The 19,190-nt window shown below is 42.6% G+C and overlaps 1 protein-coding gene across 1 annotated transcript in view; it reads left to right on the forward strand.

The window, feature by feature from the left end:
• The first annotated feature begins 2,129 nt into the window (after positions 1-2,129).
• LOC137543708 (collagen alpha-6(VI) chain-like) overlaps positions 2,130-19,190 on the forward strand; it is a 191,112-nt gene continuing 174,051 nt past the window's right edge. Inside the window, 4 exon segments of the mRNA XM_068264830.1 lie at positions 2,130-2,704; positions 10,200-10,280; positions 12,167-12,787; positions 17,320-17,880. Of these exon segments, the coding sequence (XP_068120931.1) occupies positions 2,167-2,704; positions 10,200-10,280; positions 12,167-12,787; positions 17,320-17,880 (1,801 nt within the window). The 5' untranslated portion in view covers positions 2,130-2,166.

Consider the following 19,190-nt stretch of genomic DNA (forward strand, 5'->3'; position numbering starts at 1 on the left):
GCGGTCTTTTGATTCATTACTCTCTGTTTGAAGATCAGCTTAGAGTAATTCCTGGAAACTGCACTGGGCAGGTTTCCCTAGTGCAGTTAGGATTGCTTATTTGTTTTGTTTGTCTGTTGCGATTGTCCTGTCCCAGCGGTGGTCGACAGGAAATCGTTCTGTGTGTTTGGGTGCTAACCAGAACAGCGGTTGTTACTGGTAGCCCCTTCTGATCTGTCTTCCTGGATTGCACTGGCCTCTTTTCGCTGGTGCTGTGGATCCTTCTGGTCTGCTACTCTGTACTTGGATCGCACTAGCATCTTGCGCTAGTGCTGTGGATCCTTCTGTTCTGCTACTCTGTAACTGGATCGCACTAGCATCCTGCGCTAGTGCTGTGGATCCTTCTGTTCTGCTACTCTGTACCTGGATCACACTAGCATCCTGCGCTAGTGCTGTGGATCCTTCTGTTCTGCTACTCTGTAACTGGATCGCACTAGCATCCTGCGCTAGTGCTGTGGATCCTTCTGTTGTGCTACTCTGTACCTGGATCGCACTAGCATCCTGCGCTAGTACTGTAGATCCTTCTGTTCTGTCTTCCTGGATCGTGCTAGCCACTTTCGCTAGTGCTGTGGATCCTATCTCTCGCTTGTCCCTGTTTTCGCGTGTCTGTCTTGTCTGCTACGAACGCTTGCTGGAGGCTCGGTGAGGTAACCGTTAAGCAAGCGCTCGCGTCCTCTGTTTCATGTTTGTCTGTCGATGGTTAGTTAGGCGTGCTTGTCTCTATTGTGCTTATCACGTGGAGACCGCGCATGAACGCGTGCACTGTTGCGAATGAGTGCGGTGTTTGCGTTCAGATAGCGTTTGTTATTTTCCATATCTCCTCATTGTATGATTTGCTGTGCCTTTGCTACTCTCGTGTTCCGCCTTGCTGTAGCCTTGTGTCACATCTGGCGATCGCACCTCTCGCGATCGCGTTCCTACTTCTTATCTGCTGTGGTGTGTGCACCGTCGTGGGTTGACGACTAGTTTGGTGCACACACATACAACCTGTCCCTTTGCTCGTTCTCATTCGCAATCGCTTCTCTTGCAATTGCGTTCTGCGCTTCGTACAATTCCTGTCTGGCATTTGTGGAGGTACAGAGGATTGGTTCCTCTGCACTCCACAACGCCATTTGCCGACAGAAATTTCCCTCTACGGGTGCGTAGCACCTTTTGCTGGGTTCCTGCAATTATACGCTTGTGGAGGATTTCCACCGTATCAGCGCACGCGTTGTGCGCTGATCACGGAGGAAGTTCCACAATCGTTACAGTAAGGAACACAATTATGCAATGAGTAAAAGTTCATCTCGGATCCACTTTAAGCAGTTGGATTCCCATAAGTTAATGCATCAGATTAGTTACCAAACAAAATACTTATAGGTGCTCCATTACCTGTGTGGAATGTCCTGAGATGCTCCACAGTATTCACCCTTACACAACAGTTTTTCCCAATGAAAAAGAAACGTATAAATTAACACATAATCACATAGACTTCAAAGGTTGAATGTCGTCTTATAATATCATGAATCACAACCCAGCAATACACGATCTTCTACACAATTAATTGTTAGAAAGCAGCATCACCTGATACATTTGTTCAGTAACTTACAGCAATCATATGGGTGATATCACGATTGCCATATACTTAGTATATTTTTGGTGTGCCAACACACAGTGCCACTAAGAGTATGCACACTGGATTTTGTTTTTCTTTTGTAAAAGAGTTATGAGTATAAAACTTTTTTTTTGAGTTATCAGATACTGCATTCCATCATCTGAATATTTATTACAGAACATTTTTTTCATGTAAAGAACAACTAAAATGTACCTTCTAAAGTAAATTTATCAGCAATTAACTACGGCTATGGGATGAATTATTGGTATTTAGTAGGATTAATCTGTCATATTTCTACCTTCAGATTTCATTCACACTGGCTCTGCTGGACCACAACAATGAAGCTCATCCTGGGCTTGCTTATGATGCTTAGTTGGTTGCAACTTTCGTACGCCCAAGACACTGGTAAGACTTTACATTATGTTCCCACTGCTAAATATTTTCTTTATTTCTCATAATGCTGTCCGGTCTTCTGAATTTCAGATATTCCCGAATATGGAGATCTTATATTTCTTCTCGACAGCTCAAACAATATGGGAGAAAAGACCTTCAACCAGCTGAAGTCCTTTCTATCAAGAACGATTGGTAATATGGAGATAGGAGTTAATCAGTATCGTATTGGGCTGGTACAGTACAGCGATGATATAAATGTTGCTTTTAGTCTATCAACATACAAGGCAAAAAACCCTATGCTGAACTATATCAAAAATAAGTTTTCATTTCAAGGTGGATTATTGAGGACTGGAAATGCCCTAACAAAGATCCATGAAATCTTTGATAGGGACAAAAATGGAAGAGACATATCAAAATACCCACGTGTTCTTGTTGTAATCACATCTGGATCATCTAGTGATGATGTGAATCCATCAGCCGTTGCTCTAAAACAGGATGGCATCAGAATTATTGCTGCTGGAGTAAAGGATGCTTCCTCCGATGATCTGGCAGCTATGGCAACATCTCCTGAATTTTCTTTAAAGATAGACAATCTTCGAGACTTAAATTCATTTTCAAAGGATATGATGACGACCATTCAAAAGGTGATCAGGAAGAGAGATGTGGGATTTGATCAAGGTGAGAAAATGTAACATAGCATAGTCTTATAGCACTTTGTTACTCAGTGTGTTATTAAATAAAGGTACAATTAAAATTTTTACTTGGCACTGTAACTATATTTCAAGTTTTATTTTTTGCCAAAACTCAGTATAGATAAAGTAAAATTAAATTTTCATGGGTAAACATGTGTACTGAGACTCTAAGTGTTGTGCTCTCTTTCTTAGCATTGTGTCAATACTAAGATGGGCACTTAGGGATGTTTCACACTGAAAATCGCCGAAAAATCATGGCAATTATGCCACAATTCTCAATCAAGGAACGAGAATAACTCCTGAAATGCTGAATGCAGCACTTTTGGAATTGCAAGTGCAGCACCATTACTGCAGCATCGCCACCAGGGGTGCTCATCCGGATTCCGGATATCCAGGTAACCCGGATATCCGCACTTTTTTCAGCTATCCGACCGGATTCGGATTCCGGATACCTGGGCCCAAATCCGGATAGCTATCTGCGGATAGTTGGCTGGCAATGCGGATATCCGTGGATATCCGCCAAAATCCAACTGTTGAGATACTGTATGACTCCCAGGACGTCCTGGAGCCAATCAGAGGGCTCCCAGCAGAAGCCCTAGCAACCAATCACAGAGGGGAACCCTGGCCATCCCCACCTGACCTCATTGATCCAATCAGAGGGCTCCCAGCCAAAACCCTGGCACCCAATCACAGAAAGGAACACTGGCCAGCCCCCCTGTATAATAAGGAGGGCTGCCATGATGATGAGAAATAGCATCCCTTGCTTGTGAATGCTGAGAGACATGCTCCAGTGCTGCTGGCCTAGCAAGTGTGTATACAGTGAAAACCTAAAGCTGTTCAGTGATTAACCCCTTCACTATCACTACACTATTGTTAAATCGTTAATTAGCTTGATTTCATTGTGTGACAGTCAGAGTGTGTGCTCAAGTGCTGCAGGCAGCTGCTATGTGTCTGCTATGTGTGCTGTGCACAGACCAGGCCAGCTGCTGCCTGCTGGCCAGCTATTAGCCTTAGCTAGCTACAGTATAGGTTAGATTAGGGATTATGGAATAGCATTACTGTGTAATTGTGTAGTTAGTACTGCAGTACTGCAGTCAGTGCTAGTAGTTGTTAGAGTAGTAGTACTACTGTGTTAGCTTACTACAGAACTGCTGTGCTGCTGAGCAGTGCCAGTGTGACAGTTAGTGTCCTCTCCTCTGCTGTCTGACTGTCACTCGGCACTTTGCACTTGGCAGGTGGCACTTTGCACATGGCACTTTGCACATGGCACGTGGCAATTGGCACATGCAAAGAGCCACGTGCAAAGTGCCACGTGCAAACACGTGCAAAGTGCCACGTGCAAAGTGCAAAGTGCAAAGTGCCACGTGCAAACACGTGCAAAGTGCCACATGCAAAGTGCCAAGTGCAAAGTGCTACATGCAAACACGTGCCACATGCAAACACATACAAAGTGCCACGTGCAAAGTGCCACGCACAAACACATGCAAAGTGCCATGTGCAAACACGTGCAAAGTGCAAAGTGTCACGTGCAAAAAGTGCCAAGTGCAAAGTGCAAAGTGCCACGTGCAAACACATGCAAACAGGTGCAAAGTGCAAAGTGCCACGTGCAAAGTGTCACGTGCAAACACATGCAAAGTGTCACGTGCAAAGTGTCACGTGCAAAGTGCCACATGCAAAGTGCCACATGCAAAGTGCAACATGCAAAGTGCCACGTGGCACTTTGCACGTGTTTGCACATGGCACTTTGCATGTGGCACTTTGCACTTTACACGTGTTTGCACATGGCACTTTGCATGTGGCACTTTGCACTTTACACGTGTTTGCACGTGGCACTTTGCACTTTACACGTATTTGCACGTGGCACTTTGCACGTGGCACTTTGTACTTTGCACGTGTTTGCATGCCACATGCAAACTTTGCACGTGGCACTTTGCATGTGGCACTTTGCACGTGTTTGCACGTGGCACTTTGCACGTGTTTGCACGTGGCACTTTGCACTTTGCATGTGTTTTCACTTTGCACGTGGCACTTTGCACAAGTGCCACGTGCAAAGTGCCATTTGCAAAGTGCCATGTGCCAAGTGCAAAGTGCAAACATGTGCAACGTGCCACGTGCAAATGCGTGCAAAGTGCAAAGTCCCACGTGCAAAGTGCAAAGTGCCACGTGCAAAGTGCCACGTGCAAAGTGCCAAGTGTCAAGTGCCACATGCCAAGTGCCACATGCCAAGTGCCATGTGCCACTGCCAAGTGCCACATACGGCATGCTCCATATTTAAAGGATACCAGATGCGAAAGCATCTGGTATAAACTGAAGCTGTACTGGGTAGGGCTGTATAATAAAATACTCACCGCACCTCACATTACCCTCCACGCCTCACATTACCCCCCGCCGATCTTCTCTGGTCCGTCCCATGTCCTGGGTGACTTCGGCTACTCCAAACCCGGACATACTGCGCTGCACATGCATTCTGCAACCCTGTGGCTGCGTAGTGTCATCACAGGACAGGAGCGCACTCACTCCTGTGTCCCGGCATGAGCGCTGATTGGAGATGTGAGGGAGCGAGTGCACTCCTGTCCTGTGATGTCACTCAGTGCAGCCACAGGGGAGCAGAACTAACATACTGCGCATGCACGGTGCGGTATGTCCGGGTTTGGAGTTGCCAAAGTCACTCAGGACAATGGGACAGACCGGAGAAGAGCGTATGGGGTCGGAGGGGAACGGGAGGCGCAGTGAGTATTATGCCCACCTACCCAGTACAGCTTCAGTTTATACCAGATGCTTTTGCATCTGTTATCCTTTAACTTATCAGTGTGCTTTAGGGATGTTGGGAGAAAACCAGAGTGCCTGGAGAAAACCCATTCAAAAGCAGAAAGAACATGCTAGCTCAATGCAGATAGGGTCCATGCCGAGATTTGAATCTGAGACTCTAATAATGCAAGGCAAGAGTGCACTTATTTCATGTCAGCTCATATTTCATTAAACTTCAACCCTTTGAACAAAGTTATGAGCAATATATGTACACAAAGTTCTGCACATTACGCTGTATGCATGAAAAAGGTGTTAACTGTTATCGGTAAGCAGTGATTGTATTATGTATTAAAAACACTAATGGACTTAGATTTGTTCATTTCCTTTGTTTCTCATAAGTAACAACATGCATGGGGCATACATATTTGAGTATATAACTGTACTTTTGGGCTCTTCATAGATCTTCTCTAACTACCATTATTTGATTGACATTTTTGATTTTCCAATTCTGCCAACTGTCCTAAGCAGAGATGGTTAATTAGGTGCAAATATTGTCTTCTTGCATGCAAATTTTATTCAAAATACTTGCAGCTTGAAATATGACCTATCAGCATAGGCAGGAAGTTATTTGATAGGTCCAATTTCAAGCTCCATACCATTTGTATGAAGTTTGTATGCAAGCAGAAAATATCTGCATTGACATATCTGGTCTTAAGTGCTCTGCACCTCAATGTTACTTTTTATTATATGACATGATCCCACTTTTAAAACTTGTAGTTACTTGGAGCAAATTACCTGTATGCTGTGATGAGAACCTACTCCATTTGACATTAGTGTGTGCCTCTATGGTGCCTGGCGCAATCACAGATAGATACAGTGAAGCTTTTCTGTTTAGTACAATACACCAGGGCCCATATGCAATTCACTTTTTCTCTTGAGTTTTCTCCTAGGTGATATTTTTAAAATTGTCAATAAAATGAATTTTAAGCCACCAGCTAGCAAGACAATACTCAAAATAATTTTGATAGTACTTTCTCACATACTTTTTAGTACTTTGTCAGTTTCAAAATGCTGAAAATGTATTTTAAAAAGACGTTGAAAATTATCTCCTAGGAGAAAACTTAGGTGGAAAAGTGAATTGCATATGGGCCCAGGCCAGGAAAATATGAAGTGCTGGATAAAGCCAACCAGGAAAATATGCATAGCTTTAGTAAAAGGAGAGTGCCATGCTGTAAAATAATATTTAAACATAGAAAAGCCATGCCAAAATTCATTGAAAGTTGATATGTCTGTACCCAGTCACTCTGCACAAACTGGTATAAAGGATGAAGAGGAGACTGCCTCATTCATATAACAACTCCTGAAGTGAACTATTGTAGGTAGAGATGGGCCGAACGGTTCGCCGGCGAACGGTTCCAGGCGAACTTCGGTGGTTCGCGTTCGCCTGGACCAGGCGAACTTTTGCGGAAGTTCGATTCGCCCCATAATGCACTATGAGGGTCAACTTTGACCCTCTGCATCACAGTCAGCAGGCACATTGTAGCCATTCAGGCTACACTAAGCCCAGGAGCCCCACCCCCCCCTTATATAAGGCAGGCTTGCCGGCCATTAAACTCACTCGTGTGCCTGCTAGAGACAGACTAGGGACAGCTGCTGCAGACTTGTTCTCCTAGAGAAAGATTAGTTACGCTCTTGGTCTTGGCTTGCTCCTGGCTGATTGTTATTGCTAAAATAGCACCCCTCAACAGCTGTTTTGAGAGCTAATGTTTTCCAGATGTGTTTTTTTTTGTGTGTGTGTGTGTGTGTGTGTGTGTTGCTCACTGACATTATACAGCCCTATCTGTTGCAGCTGGACCTTGGTAATTGTTATTACTGTGCCAGCCAGGCCCTGCCTAACTATCTATACTGGGACACCTACCTAAGCCTACCTAACTACTGGGGCACCTACTTACCTATACGGGGACACCTACCTACCTACCTATACTAGGGGACATACCTATGCCTACCTACCTATACTGGGTCTCCTACCTATGCCTAGCTAACTACTGGGTCTCCTACCTAGGCCTACCTACCTATACTGGGTACTGGGACTCCTACCAATGCCTAGCTAACTACTGGGACACCTACCTATGCCTACCTACCTATACTGGGACTCCTACCTATGCCTAGCTAACTACTGGGACACCTACTTATGCCTACCTACCTATACTGGGACTCCTACCTATGCCTAGCTAACTACTGAGGCACCTACCTATGCCTACCTACCTATACTGGGACTCCTACCTATGCCTACCTACCTATACTGGGTTTCCTACCTATGCCTAGCTAACTACTGGGACACCTACCTATGCCTACCTACCTATACTGGGACTCCTACCTATGCCTTCCTACATACAAGAAGATAATAAGGTCGTTGCTTCATTGTGGACAGACCAAATTTGATCAGCTGGACAGTCACTGTTGTTCTATCATTGAGCTACCACAGCCCGGCGACCATATGGGCTGGAAAACTGCCACAGCTGTTTGCGGTGCGTTACACAGTGAGTTTGGTGTGTCAGTGTGAAGCAGAACTCTAATTACACTCCCTGATTGATGTATACACATGCAAGATGTTTTAAAGCACTTTAGGCCTGCAATTAGCATTCAATGTGATTTCTGCCCTTAAAACGCTGCTTTGCGTCACATCCAGATTTTTCCCCGGGACTTTGGGCATGTATCCCACTCCGCCATGCCCCCCTCCAGGTGTTAGACCCCTTGAAACATCTTTTCCATCACTTTTGTGGCCAGCATAATTTTTTCTATTTTTCAAAGTTCGCATTCCCATTGAAGTCTTTTGCGGTTCGAGAACTTTTCAGCGAACCGAACCTTTGCGAAGGTTCGCGAACCTAAAATCGGATGTTCGGCCCATCTCTAATTGTAGGGTGTTTCCCTTTTTCTGTCCTGGTTGCATGATATGGAACAGCAGACACAATTGGCTTTCCCTCTCCCTATCTCTCTTTCTCTCCCCTTCCCCAGTTCTAAAGAAGGGAGATTGCTGCAAAGCCCCCCTCCCTCCCATCACCACACTGAAAAGAGGATTCAGTGGTGGATCAGTGAGTTACTGCTTCCCCTTCAGGGCTCACTCTGCATTAAATTACACAGAGGGGGAGAGATAGATAGACACACATTTGTGTGGTGGTGGAAGGGAGGGGGAGGGGGCTTTTCAGCAAACTGCCTTCTTTAGCACTGGGGAAGGGGAGAGAAAGAGGCACCCCCATTCCTGGCTATACAATGTAAAATTTTGGACTGACTCAAGTATAAGACGGCCCCCACACTTTTATACTTTGAGTCCGTCCTACATTTCTCAACTTATAGTGGAGAATATACAGTAGTCATTTTTATTGATTAGATATGGTTTGGAGCAGCAAGGGCTTAACAGTCGTGTAGCTTTGTACAAAGTCAGTGGTGGCTGCATTTTGATCAAAGGTGGACACACTGATATCATTTTATGGAAGTTCAATGAAAACTATGAGTTGTACAGAAAAAAATGTAAAGCTTTTTTTAATTCATTTAAAAAATCCGGATCCTAGGTTTTGTTTTTTTTCAATAAAAGAAGATTTGAATGGTGTGTTTTTCTGTAGCACATATTTTCTACTTTTCCCTGTTTCTCAACCCATACTCTCTTTGTTTTCCTTTTTCTAAAACTCATTAACCTTTTCTGCTTTTCTTCATTGTTTGAATATATCATCGATTTTATGTATTAGCACATTTTAATGTCTTTCACTAGTTTTGTACTGGGGTATTGTACCTTGTCAATTCTGTCCTGGATGCTGGGGACTTCTCCTTTGACCCAGACAGCTTTACTTTACAAGTATACCGATTCTACTCTAGTTCCCTAATAATAATAATGGGGTGGTTCAACTACTGAATACCACCTCTCATTTAAATAAAAATTAAAAATCTAATCAAGCCATATACATACTCTAATATTAACTTTATTTTTATCACATAATTAATGTGTACACAGAGAAAAGGCTAGTAAATTATATCCATAAACCATTATTCTACTGTCACTTTACCTAACTCTCTTCCCACACACTAACCCACCCTATACCTACTTCTAACACTAACTTATCCATCTGCAGCTAAATTGTCCCTCCACTGATATCACTGTCTGTCATTGCTACATTTATTTTCTAGTGTCTGCACTAGCACCCAAATTATACACAACATTGTGGTCTATGTGGCTACAATATTACTGCTCATTCGCCAGCGCCCATATTACCTGCTTTTTAATTAACTGCCAACATTAGATTTGTCAACGATATAGATGTGTTTTTAAACAAGAACATAGTTTGAGGCAGAAAATACCTATTTCTTATCTTCTAAAGATGTATCTGCCCTAATGCCACTTCCAGGGTATTTACAAGTCTTTTATTTGGCCACACCCCCTATTATGTCATTATCCAATATGGTTCTTTCTGTTCCTTGTTTCTGAGGCAAATCAGTCAATAATGAAATGGCAATGAGCATGTTTGAGCTCAAAAGCTGAAGGCTTCTCACAGCGTCTGTTTCAAAAATGTGACTGCATTTAGTCATGGCCCATGGCATTTGCAGGCATCATAAGACTAAGAATATTGTTTAAATGTTTAATCCAGGCATAATAATTACTCTCAAAACTACCATTATGATTGGGATCTAAATATGGAAAGGCTTTAATATGAAATAATATATATCTATTTTTTGCTTTTCAGGAAATGTAATAACAACCATCCAAACACCTCTTATAACAACCACAACTGATGTCCCTAAAATCACAGATAATGCAACAGCAGGTAATGAGAATCTCGAAACATCTTACTGCGGTAATACAGTGGCGTCTAAAATGTTGTGGACATAGTTAATTTGCTTCTTCTTTCGCCTGCAGTTTGATGATAAAAATATGTTTTCATTGCAACTATAGGCCTTGATTCATCAAGCTGCGCTGCTTAAGCAGCACAGCTTAAAGGGGCACTGAGGCGAGAAATTTTAAAATTTAAAAAATGTGCAAACAGAGACAAATAAGAAGTACGTTTTTTTCAAGAGTAAAATGAGCCATCAATTACTTTTCTCCTATGTTGCTGCCACTTACAGTAGGTAGTAGAAATCTGACGGAAGCGACGGGTTTTGGACTAATCAATCTCTTCATGGGGGGGATTCTCAGGGATTTATTTATTTTCCAAAGCACTTAGTGAATGGCAGTTGCTCTGTCCAACTGCCAAAAAACTGTGTAGCGAGCAGGGAGGCTGGCCAGCATCATTGTTTAAATCCTTTTTAGGGAATATCTTTATAAAGAATAAAAGCCTTGCTGAGAATCCCCTATGAAGAGATGGACTAGTCCAAAACCTGTGGCTTCTGTCAGATTTCTACTACCTACTGTAAGTGGCAGCAACATAGGAGAAAAGTAATGTATGGCTCATTTTACTCTGGAAAAAAACATACTTCTTATTTGTCTATGTTTGCACATATTTAAAATTTTACATTTTTTTGCCACAGTGCCCCTTTAATGTGAGGGAGCGCTCGCTGTGCACACCTTACACAACAGCGCAAACTGCTATGTAAGTTACATAGCAATGCACGTAACTTTAACTGCGGGTGGTCCTTTGAAGTACGCGACCGTGATACTTCAATAGTGGACACTACTGTGTTAATTTACATAGTAGTAACTATGTTAATTAACCCTAGTAGCGCCCATTAGTGAAGTATTGCAGTCGCGATACTACACAGGACTGCCCACAGTTAAAGTTATGCACGTTGCTGTGTAAGCAACACGCGTAACAAAGGAAAGCATGCTCCTTACATAGCAGCGAGTGCTGGTATGTAAGGTGTGCATAGCAAGCGCTCCCTCACATTAAGCTGTGCTGCTTTAGCAGCGCAGCTTGATGAATCAAGGCCATAGAGCCATTTTACACATCACAGATCAATTCTAACAGAGTGCCTTAACAGTGGACAGCGCCATCTAAAAACAAGATAACAATTTCCACAAATAATATGGAACTGTCAAAAATAGTTTTGATCTTAAAGAGACTCTGAAGCGAGAATAAATCTCGCTTCAGAGCTTATATTCAGCAGGGGCATGTGTGCTCCTGCTAAAACGCCGCTATCCTGCGGCTGAACGGGGGTCCCTTACCCCCCGAATACCTTCCTGCAAAATCAACGACCAACTCGGTCGTAGATTTTGCTGCTGTTGAGGCAGGGCTAATGGACGCAGCCCTGCCTCTCAGCGCCGTCTATCAGCGGCGCATCACCGCCTCTCCCCCGCCCCTCTCAGCGAAGGAAGACTGAGAGGGGCGGGGGAGAGGCGGAGATACGCGCTGATAGAGGCGTGTGAGGCAGGGCTGCGTGCATTAGCCCTGCCTCAAACAGGAAGAGATAAACAAGGGGATTTGGGGGGTAAGGGACCCCCGTTTAGCCGCGGGATAGCGTCGTTTTAGCAGGGGCACACATGCCTCTGCTGAATATAAGAGCTGAAGCGAGTTTTATACTCGCTTCAGTCTCTCTTTAAATAAACAGCTTTGGGGTATTTTTCTAGATTTTAGCTATGTTATCAATTACAACAATAATGTGAAGAAAGTTATTCTTTTTCTATAATGTAAACCTTATCATTAAGTATATAACATTATTTTAACAATTTTACTCCTCAATGCATTAATACTTATATTTTCATGTTTCCTTTTTAAAGTTTGTGACAAAGCTCTGGCTACAGATGTGGTGTTTATGGTGGATGTATCCCAACAAAGCCCGAGGGACAGCAAAGACTTAAACAATTTTTTAAAAAACGTTGTGTCTGGCTTGGAGGTTAGCAACTACTGTGTCCATGTTGGAATAGTAGTGTTTAACAGCGTAGCAAAAAAAATTGCTTCCTTGGATGTGGGAATCAACCAGTCTCATGTGGAACACTTACTGGAAGGAATTGAAATTTCAAAAGAGAAGATTTCTAACATTGGTGCGGCCATTAATTTTACAAGACTGGAAGTGTTTGGTGATACAGAGGCTAGCAGAAAGAAGGAGGGAATACTACAGATCGCTATCCTGGTCACCCACAGGTCCTCTGGAGACAATGTTTCAGAGGCAGCTTATCTGCTTCGTCAAGAAAATGTCAAAGTCTTTACAGTGGGGATCGCACAGTCCAACGAAACACAGATGACCCAAATTGCATCTCACCCAACTGATCGTTATCATATTAGGGTCAAAACATTTTCTGAGCTTTCAAAACAAGCTGATATCTTACTGAAAAAAATTACAAATGCAGCTGATCGTGTTACTTTTGCAGCACCCGAGATTACAGATCTGATTAGAAAAGGTAAGAATACTTTACTTATTAATTACAAGGGCATTTTGGTAGCAGTGTATTTCTTCGGTGGAAATTATCAAAGTAGGGGAGCAGAATTCTCCTTGTTAATCAGTTTTGTAAAATTAGATATAAATGTATTATCAATCAAAAATAAAATAGGGGGAACCTACTGATTCCTATAATGAGAAATAAAATACAATTTGAACAACATACAATAATAAGGACAGAGATCCACTAAAAACTCAATCATTTTATATGTACGTATGTATTCATGCTGGAACGCTTTCTTCTTCTTGTTATTTTTATTTACATAGCCCCAACACCAGAGGCAAAAAGACTCTACTTTGCTACTATTTGTATTAAATCAAGCCAAAAAAAAAAAACAGTCACATGCTAATAGGCTATTGTTAGACCTTACTGCTGGCCATAACTGTAACTGAATCAGGTCAAAGGTCTGCCTCACAGAAGCCAAGCACACTAGAAAAAGGGTTGGGAACAGTCAAGTCAGGAACAGTCAAGTCAAGCAGCAGATTACAGTTAGCTATAGTACACACATTTAGAGAGAGGGAGCACTGGTGTGTGCATGTAATAAAGGCGCTGGGAGATTTGGATGCCGAGTGAAGCCAAAAAACAGCTTACCCTGATGTGGAAAATTTCTTGGCGACTTTAATTACTATTCCCTCCTTCATTGGTGTAAGCCATAATTCGGTTTCCAGTTATTGAGTTATTGCTGGACAAATTATGTTTTGTTTTTTTATTTGGGCTCTGGCTTTTGGCAGTGCCCGGATTACTAACTGTCTTGAGCACTGGCACATGCATGGTGCATATAACCAGGAGCTAGATAGCAGCCTTTGAAAAACAAAAGTAGAGTTGTCTGAAAAATAAGAATTTTACTTTGACATATGCAGACCTTATCATGGTTTACTCGATGGATATTTTTTTAACTTTTCATTTACTTTGGTCAGCACGGTCAGATGGTTTTACTTTGGCCAGGATAGGACCAGATGATGCAAACGCAAGTATAATGTATGTATAATAAAGGGTATGATGTACCCTTTATTCCATGTTAAGGGTACATCATGGTTTCATAACCATAGACAATACAAGGCGTGTATAGTATGGTGCACTTCAATCTTCTTTGTATTTTTAAAAAAAGAAGTTATCAAGCATTACTAAAATGTGTTCATGCAAGCTACAAGTTCCATTTAAATGCTGAAATGGATAAATAGCTTAGGAGCTCAGATTCATAGAGACCCACAAGCATCCCTTACACAGAAGGCCGTTTCCCTCCTTACCTACATCACTGAAAAATTCAAAAGATGGGCCAAGCTTCCTCTGTCAGTAGCAGGAAGAATTCATTTGGTTAACATAATATCACTACCTAAAATTCTGTATGTTTTGCATCATTCTCTGGTCTACATCCCCCATGGTTTATTTAACCCTTTAGCAGTCAATTTATTTAGAGACTTGCAAGTGCTCCAGGCCAATTTATTTTAGCACATTTTTTATTTCTTATTTGTTACATTTCCTTGCTACTAGTACATTTCCTACTATTACTACATTTCCTTGCTACGTACTATGTAGCTGCACAGATACAGCAGAAGCTTTCTTACTAGTTTGAAGCAAAAGCTGACTGTAATCCTAAAACCTATGGCTGTTCACTCGAAATAGGGAATGATACCTTTGCATTAGATGTTCTGCGGAGTTGCCATCTAGATGCAGGCAACAACATACAATAGTGCACCAGGCAATAACAGTATGGAAATACTTGATTACCTATCTGAAATTGAAGGGTTTAAACTACTACACTACACTCTGAGATAACTCCACTTTAGCTGAACTACTACCACTACCAGATGCTCATTTTTGAATCAACAAAGGGATTGTTTTTCTTGGCCACATTGTCAAAAGTGGAAGAGTGATGCTTTTGATGACTTTATAGGTCAATACTCAGTTCCTGCTACTCAAAGATTTAGATGTTTGCAACTTTTACATACCATGCATGCCCAGTTTGCCAGCACCTTTGTGGTCCAACATAACTCTCCTTGCTAGATTTTTAAAGATAGCCCAGTTAAACGCTTCAGTGGTAACATCTACAAAGCTCTGATTGAACACGTTGCTCTTGACAACATATATTAATCTAAAGCTAAATGGACACCCCCGATTAGCGACCTAGGTGATGAAGAATGAGATGAAGCGCTATCAATAGCCAAGTGAACTACACCCAGTTTACGCAAAAGGCTTACACAGCTTTGCATTCTAAATCAATCCTACCTGACCCCTCTAGGCTGCATAAAATGAATAATGAAGTTCCTAATAGTTTTTGGTTTTTGAAAATCTTTTTATTGAGTTTCAAAACATAACACAACAACATGGAAGTGCCCGATACTTTCCCTAGGTGTCAAGCTCCCACCCCTTCTTTTTTTCAATCTTATCTGGAAATGATGCCCCCACCCCACCCAGTAGCCAAATAAAGTATTTTGCCATGTGATATATTCACTGTTAGATACAACCATTGTTTTGTTATGTACCAGAAAATGTTCAATACATGTACAATACAAAACTTTTTTGTTAGAAAACAAAATGTTGAAATAGCTAGATTGTTAGGTATGAGGGTAACTTCATAAAGACATCATAGCCATCAGTGGTTAGAGTGTCCAGTTGCATGTAAAAGGTGAATTGAAAAGAAAAAATAGCAATTCATGCCTTTGCAAGTTCATCTAGTGCAGAGGTGCCCAAACTGTTTTGGCTTGTGAGCTACTTTTAAAGATTAGCAAGTCAAATTGATCTACCTATGTTCAATTTTAGGAGCACAATTGTATATGTTACGGCCAGAACCCGAAGTCTGAACACCTCGGGTTCTGGCCGGTCAAATCTAGAAGTGGCCGGCTGATGCGGCCAATGTGAGAAATAGACTTTAATTGTGGACTTTGGCTGGCCAGAACGCGTTGTGGCTAAGTGTGGCCGGCCAAGTCCTGAAGTCCCGCTCACCTCTCCCCACTGCCTGCACTTCTCAGATCAGGGCAACCGGACTGGAGAGGCGGAGAGAGGCATATCGGTTCACATGCGACCCGCAGGACGCGACCACTTCCATGTCAAAGTGACGTCATTGATCACTTCCGCATGTGAAGTGTACGGGTCCGGGTGGGTAGCGTGCGCGCTGCTCTGCCTCTCCCTAGCCTCTCTGGTCGCCCTGATCTGAGGTATGTAAGTTAGCGCACGCAGCCCCCACATGCAAAGCACCCAGAAAAGCCCCCCAGCCATGCAAAGCACCCAGCAAATGCCCCCTCAGCCATGCAAAGCGCCCAGCAAATGCCCCCCCGGCCATGCAAAGCACCTAGCAAAGCACCCCCAGCCATGAAAAGCGCCCAGCAAATGCCCCCCAGCCATGCAAAGTGCCCAGCAAATGCCCCCCAGCCATGCAAAGTGCCCAGCAAATTCCCCCCCCCAGCCATGCAAAGCGCCTAGCAAAGCACCCCCAGCCATAAAAAGCGCCCAGCAAATGCCCCCCAGCCATGCAAAGCGCCCAGCAAATGCCCCCCAGCCATGCAAAGCACTTAGCAAATGCCCCCCAGCCATGCAAAGTGCCCAGCAAATCCCCCCCCCCCCAGCCATGCAAAGCGCCTAGCAAAGCATCCCCAGCCATGAAAAGTGCCCAGCAAATCCCCCCATCCATGCAGCCCCCTCCCCCCCATCTGTGACTAATCACCACTGTAATTTGATCTCTTCCGTTTCACCTGACTGCCACGGCAGAACAGCTAATTTGAAAGCACAGGATGTTAACATGTCTGCTTCCATGAAAATGGGACGTAGACACACTGCTGATTTGTTGCAGGATTTGTATCAGCTGTAACAAATACATTTTTACTGTAAAAGTTATTATGCTGTTGTGTATCTTTCAGAGCACATAGGAAGTTCCGAGTGCCAGTCATAGTGCTGTACAGGACCCGGGATGTTATGGGATTTGTGCATTTTGGACTTTGGCCAACTGACTTTGGCCATTTTGCAAATTGCGATTCTAGAATTGGCTGATTTCTGGTTTTGGCCGTAACGTATATATAGGGCTTGATTAAAAAAGCCGTGCGGCGCCTGTGAAAACCCCCTTAGCACGTCTAAATTAGCTTTTCGCGTGCTGATTTGTGCGCAAACCGTATCGCGTGCAAAGTTATGCGCGCAAAACTTTACCCACGCACTGCACAGAGCGCAGGGCGCTCCGCGCGAAGTGCCCATTACAGCCTATGGGACTTAGCGCTCGCATAGGACTTTGTGTGCGGTACTTAGCGCGCGATCTGATTGAGAAAACCGGTGCTAACCTACTTAGCACCCTGGTTAGCGTGCCTAAGAACTTTAGACGTGCTAAGTAGGTTAGCACTGCATAGTGAATCAAGCCCATAGAATGGAAAATGTAGTGCGGTCGGGATCTACCATTAAGACCTTCGTGATCTACTGGTAGATTGCGATCTACCCAATGGGCACTGCTGATCTAGTACTTATGATGCAGTTTATTTGTCCATAACTATAAATACTTGAATATTTTTCAGGATGCCTGAACACAGAATTAGCTGATATCCATTTTCTCATTGATGGCTCTGGAAGTATTTATCCTGAAGACTTTATTGCAATGAAAACATTTTTGGTTGATCTGGTGGAAATGTATGACATAGGACCTGAGAAAGTTCGGGTTGGAGCAGTACAATATGCTCAGGACAGTCGGCTGGAATTTAGTATTAATAAAGAATACAGCAAAACCAATTTGAAACTGGCTCTGCAAAACATCAGACAGATAGGAGGAGGCACTAACACTGGATCAGCTATCAATTTCACCCATAAATTAATAATGGACCCTCAACATGCAAGAGCTGAAAAAGTCCCTGTGTATCTAATTGTCCTTACAGATGGTGAATCACAAGACAGTGTGAAGGAAGCTGCTCAGATACTCAGAAGAGACAAAGTCAGTGTGTATGCCATTGGAGTTAAAGAAGCTAACCAGACTCAGCTGGAGGAGATTGCTGGAGATCCTAAACAGGTCCATTATGTGTACAACTTTGATGGCTTGAAAGACATAAAAAATGTGATAGCCCAACAAATCTGCTCTGACAAAGGTAAAGTATGATTGTAAAAATATGTGCACATACCATGATGTTTTTCAGTGTTATTAAAAAATTGGCTTTCTATTTATATATTTTTGGTCTTCCAAAAAAAGTCACTTCCATTCATTACAACAGTAGGCGTTTTTTGTTTTTTTGTACAGATTCACCCAGGATCCTCATTTTGTCTGTTCTTTTAATTGGCTGAACAGTGTAGAAAGTAAGGTCTTCAAAACAGTACAAGCCTTTTTACCATCAAGTGGAAGCTAAAGCTTCTGATTCTCAATAATGTAAATGGCAAAAAGAGGTTATTCAGAATGATGTGTTGGAGTTCACTGGACCCCAGAGAAGCTTGCTATTGTTTGCCTAAAAATGGGTGGGCACAGTGCTTTGGGTCAGGATTATCTTTACTGATGATGTGTTATTTCTTGGCATCAGGTTACCAGACATATTCTCACCTAATGACCTCCGGTATGGAGGAGAGTACAGGGTAAAATGAGATTACTTAGAAAAGGGAGTGGGGTGCACTTGCTTAAAGCTGGTACACATTTTCAATTATGATTGGCCAATCACTAACTGACCAATTTTACCACCTCCATGTAGTATACCTATACAATCTGTTACAGTAGTATAGTATTCAATATATGTTTACCCATTGTACTACATGAAGGTGGTAAAATAAGTCAGTGATTGGCCAATCACAGTTGAAGGTGTGTGTTGGGCTTTACTTTGTAAAGTAAACATATATAAGTGAAAACATGCATCAGTAATATATATTATTACTTATAACTCAGGTTTAGGGCATAGACTACCTGTATTTAAGATTGATTACATTTATAAATAAACATATCATTATGCAATTTTAAGTACGGTACCTCTTTATTCACACGAGTACCTTAGCAGTTAATAGCAGTGTATCCAGCCACTCTCCACTAGCTGGTGCTGATGCGGATTCCCTGCGGAACCCACACCCTGTCACTGGTTACTTGGCATCATGTGATGAAAGAAACTTGAGATCGGAGAGTATAGTGCATCTGGAATACTGATGAATAAACAAAAAATGATAAATATGCTCCTTAGAGTTAATTTAAGATGTTTGATTAGGTTAGAAATGTGGTTTAGTGAATAGATTGATATTCAATTATGTTAACAGGTCAACCCCAGGTTAAATGTTGGTTACGGGGTGAGGTCTAGGGGAAGGCCTAGTTGTTGCATAGGGTAGTGTACTTAAAATTACTTTTTCACAGATGATGAAATAAGGCTCAGCCACAGCTGAAAGCAGTGTGCAGAATGTGAGGCCCAAATGAAGTTGAAAATTAAAATAT

The sequence above is a fragment of the Hyperolius riggenbachi genome, unplaced genomic scaffold (assembly GCF_040937935.1).
Source record: "Hyperolius riggenbachi isolate aHypRig1 unplaced genomic scaffold, aHypRig1.pri scaffold_173, whole genome shotgun sequence".
In the NCBI taxonomy this organism is placed as follows: domain Eukaryota; kingdom Metazoa; phylum Chordata; class Amphibia; order Anura; family Hyperoliidae; genus Hyperolius; species Hyperolius riggenbachi.